The sequence below is a fragment of the Nicotiana tomentosiformis genome, chromosome 6 (assembly GCF_000390325.3).
Source record: "Nicotiana tomentosiformis chromosome 6, ASM39032v3, whole genome shotgun sequence".
NCBI classification, from domain to species: domain Eukaryota; kingdom Viridiplantae; phylum Streptophyta; class Magnoliopsida; order Solanales; family Solanaceae; genus Nicotiana; species Nicotiana tomentosiformis.
Genome location: NC_090817.1, coordinates 140,836,324 through 140,841,049, shown reverse-complemented (window position 1 = coordinate 140,841,049; position 4,726 = coordinate 140,836,324). Strand labels below are relative to the sequence as shown.

The 4,726-nt window shown below is 37.7% G+C and overlaps 1 protein-coding gene across 1 annotated transcript; it reads left to right on the top strand.

Annotated features, from left to right (window-relative positions):
* The first annotated feature begins 264 nt into the window (after nt 1-264).
* On the top strand, nt 265-2,420 carry LOC104086675 (LOB domain-containing protein 15-like). The gene is made up of 3 exons (XM_009590996.4): nt 265-542; nt 789-1,062; nt 1,786-2,420. The coding sequence occupies exons 1-3, from the start codon at nt 529-531 to the stop codon at nt 2,191-2,193; spliced, it is 696 nt and encodes a 231-aa protein (XP_009589291.1). The 5' UTR covers nt 265-528; the 3' UTR covers nt 2,194-2,420.
* Nucleotides 2,421-4,726: the final 2,306 nt, after the last annotated feature.

Genomic DNA, 4,726 nt, shown 5'->3' with positions numbered 1-4,726 from the left:
CATAAATTCAAAAGTCTTCTTTCTTTTCTTAAACTCTGTGCATAGTCAAATATGTTCATATAAATTGAATCGGAGGGAGTATATATTATATATTTATATATAAACGTGTGTGAAGCAATCAAGCAAACCTCAATTGGTTTCCTTCAAAAGTCAATAGGTGCAATTAGTCACACGTGGGATAGCTTTGACTCAGCTGGCACTTCTCTCTCTCTTTTTCATTTTTTTTAATTCTGCAAAACCATCTTCTTTATATTTCTCCTTACAAATTGTCTCTTCATCAGAAACTTCTCTTAATAAATTAATTTTTCACCGTCTCTGATATAGAGTAAGCTATAAGTATATTTTTTTAGTTCTTCTGATAGAACATTAATTATCTCTGATAACCTTAATTATCTTGCCTCTTAATATAAGCACTCCTTTTCTCCCCCTTCTCTTCTTTCTTGATCCTTTCCTCTCTCCCTCTTATTAGTCAATCTTCATCTTTCCAATTTATCTTCCATCAAAGGAGCTAACCAGAGGTGTTCTTGAATGTCAAGAGAAAGGTAATTAACTTAATATTTACATGGTCAAATAATACTTTTGTTTTTCTTTGTACCTTTAAGAAACTAGATCAATTAGGTCTAATGAGTATTGATATCCCTTCACCGAAAAATTATATTGTGTTACTAGGTAATTTGTTTTATACATATATATCATATGTTGAATCCTTTTGTTTTTTTCGTGTATTTATTTTTTTGTATTTTGATACCCTTAGTGAAAATCCTGAATCTTTTATTGGTTGTGAATAGGGAGAGATTGGATGAGATTGGGAAGAAGTTAAAGACAGAGATCGATGCATCTTCACAGCTACATATGCAACAACAAATGGGCAGAAGACAGATATTGGGGCCTGCAGCAGGAACAACTTTGAACACAATTACACCTTGTGCTGCTTGTAAACTTTTAAGAAGAAGATGTGCTGAGGAATGCCCTTTTTCTCCTTATTTTTCCCCACATGAACCCCAGAAATTTGCTGCTGTTCATAAAGTCTTTGGTGCTAGCAATGTTTCCAAGTTGCTCCTGGTATGTGACCATTTCCCCAAAATAGAATAATTAACCCAAATAACGGTCCACCTAATTTCGTAAACTAAACATGGCCGGCCTATGTATAATATATGTATAACTATGTATAATTAATGTATAATACATGTATACCGACTAGAAAAAATAAATTAAGAATTTGGCCGGCTATTTGTGTAACAATCCCTTTCAAATAATTCCATAAACAAATTGTTACTCTAATTTACACTTTATCCTTTTTCCTTCTATATTTTTTCTTTACGATTTAATTTAGGTGCACAGATAGTGTAAAGAACTTCAGATTTTAGTGTATTTTAACTTCTTATAGAAGGTTACTTGTCTTAATATTTTTAGGTCGATTTCAATTAAATGCACCAATAGTATGAAATATTTTTACACGTCCAATATATTCTAACTTAGTTATACAGGTCAATTGTTTTATTTTTCAAGATTAGCAATTTAAGCTTTCTAGGAATAGTTAATTACCTACTGTATCATGTTACTTTAATACGATGGTATAAAAAATTCAAAAATTTTAGTATATAAAAGTTAAACTCTTTCCGGTAACTAATCACAAAAAATATAAGTTACTTATTGTTATCATCTTTAGATGACCTAATAGTGAATTTTATTTTTATCTTTTGCACAGTTAAACCCCTTTCTCTAAATTGTTGGGTGATTTTCTTTCTGTCTTTTTTTTTTTTTTTTTGCGAAAATATTGATTAGGAGGTACCAGTGGGTCAAAGAGCAGATGCAGCAAATAGTTTGGTATATGAAGCAAACGTGAGGCTAAGGGATCCAGTGTACGGATGCATGGGTGCAATTTCAACTTTACAACAACAGCTTCAAACTTTACAAGCTGAGCTTAATGCAATTAGGTCTGAGATTCTCAGATACAAATATAGAGAAGCTGCCAATAATCTTATTGCATCTATTTCCACGTCTGTGGCTGATCAGCTGCCCCAAGCTCCGCCTACTCCGCCACCACCGCCGCCTCCACTGCCGTCTGTGGTGGTAGTCTCCTCCTCTTCTTCCACTTCCTCCGTTTCATCTTTGTATACGCCCCCTTCTAGTGCGGGGGCAAACTTTAGTGCCGCTATTCACAATAATAGCATATCGTATTTTGACCAGTAATTAACTGTGTCGCATGAAACAGAATTGTTTTTAGTGTTGAGGGAAATCATTTGGAAATTTTAGTTCACAATTTTCACCTAATTTGTCACAAATTAGAGTATTATATATATACAATCAATTCAGCCATTTCTTATTATGTCCATTTGTGGCTATGACATGGAGGGCTTTTTTGAGATTTTGATGAGTGATTTGTGTTGTGGAAATATTTGGGAACACATTCATTGATTTATTTCTTGTGTTAGTTACCTGCTCCTGTGATCGAACATATGTTTGTTTTTGTATCTAGAAGAGATATTTCTTGCAAAGTTTTGACATACATGCATAACAAAATTACCCTTTGTTTCTTTAGGGTTTTTTCTGAAATATTGTTCCCACAAAAATAATCTAGTTTGGTTGTCTGGCTATGTAAATCTTAAAAGTTAGTAGAGGAAAATTTATTGGGAAGTAGGGGTGAGCTCTGATTTTGATGGAGCAGTCTTTATTTTCTGGGAAGTTATTTCTCGCTACAAAAATGGCAATATACAAAAAAAAATGACGAACTTGTTTATAATAAAAGTCGTTAGGTTTAGAGAAAAGTTACGAAATATTTCATAATGCAAAAATTGTAATATAGGAGTAGAGATTAGTAACGTCGAAATTCAAATGTAGGGATTATTTCTTTCTGGATATCAGGTTTGTTGTATTAAATTTGTAAGTGGTTTTAAGGATACGTGGATTAATTCGATACAAACGATAAATTGCGTTAGGTTAAACAAATAAAGACGTAGTAAATTCAAACAACGTTAGGTTAACAGCGAACATAATAGTATATTACTTTGGGATACGTGTTACAATGTATTCAATGAATAATTAGACCCCCTTATATAGTATGGGAGTTTTACCCTAAGTACAATTCTATAAAAGGTAAACAATATTTTGTTTAACTAATCACCGGTTCTCCATCGATATACGCCTCGTAATATCCGGTCGGTCGGGGATATTACGGCTTCCTGTTGGTCGTGCAACATTCTCCGAAGTCCTTTGAGATTTGGACCAATCCCGGATCATGGCCCCGATATTCTCGAGGGTAGGCATCATGCCCCCGAACTCTGACTCGATGAGACCCTTGCCTCGATTCCGGTCCCTTGCCATCATATCTCTAGCTCGGTTTAGCGTATCAGAAGTCGGGGTGTACCATGAGGTCGATTTTACCCGTATACAGATAGTCCCCTCGTTTCTCGGAGAGTAAGTTGACGAGAAACGACATGAGCTCCCCGACTCCTTCTTCAATACACCGTGACAAAACCGACAAAAAACCCAAAATGTCTCGTCAGTCATGTCATTGTGACCTCAAATGCGTGCCACCCATCGCAGAGCCCCTATAAATATCCCCTTCTTCGTTCGTTTTTTACTTTACGTCCAAACTTCTACTTTCGTGCCTTCAGGATTTCATTACCCATTTTTATACTCTAGCATTTTTACCTTCGTTACTCAAGATTCCTCAGTACGTTGCAAAGCATTTTACTCATTCTCTACTCAAGCCAGGATATCTTAGCTTTCTACTTTCAACCTTTCTCTATCCTTTTCAAGCTTTTTCAGATAACAATGGCCAAAACCTCCAAAACTATTCCCCAAAAGGTCGCTTCTACCTCCCAACCAACTGCCGAAATCAAAGAAACCACTTCCGATGTGGTCGACCTCGAGAGGTACGCTGCTAACGTGGTTACCGATGAACCGGCCCCTGAACCTCCCTTGAAGATGTTTATTCCCGGGGGTTGTTCGGTCGCTGACGACTTCAAGGTTGCGAAGCCCTCTTTGGTGCAGGGTCGGCATAAGGAGGCATCGAGATATATTTTCTCAATCACCGAAGACGACCTCCCCGCAATACGAAAGAACTGCAACTGGGCCGACAAGGATATAGTGATCCCCTACTCCAAGGAGGACATTACTATCCATGTTGAGGGGTACCTAAGTGTTTATACTTATCCCTTCACACTGGACCCGGTGGACCGGTCATTATATACTTCTATAAGAGGTACGAGGTATGCCCTGGTCAGATCCATCCATCGTTATGGAGGATCGTAATCCTCCTTCGATTTTTTGTGAACAAGATCGACTCCTGTCAGCTCACCGTAGATCATCTACTTCGTCTGTATAGTCCCCGAATCTTCCGAGGGGGATTGATAACGCTCGTGCACTGTACTAGTAAGGCCCCATTCTCAAGCATCGATGAATACCAGGATCGAGGCTGGCAGGGATACTTTGTCTGGGTGAGGACCTCGGACTTGATTCCGGCCGAATTTAGGCCATTCCCCGAGAAGTGGAATGCATCACTTAAGTACAACTTTCCTTTGAATGATAATTATATTTCACGCTTATTTCCCTTTTCCTCATTGGTATTTGTAGTGGTGCAGCTGTCGCTCGAGTCCCAAATGTTGTCCCTTGGTTAAAGCAGTGGATCGAAGGCATTGTCTCATAGATGCCCTACTATGAGCGCTCGTGGCGCATACTCTCGAAGGGCCGTTGGGAGGCTCATTTCCATGGTAAGATTTCC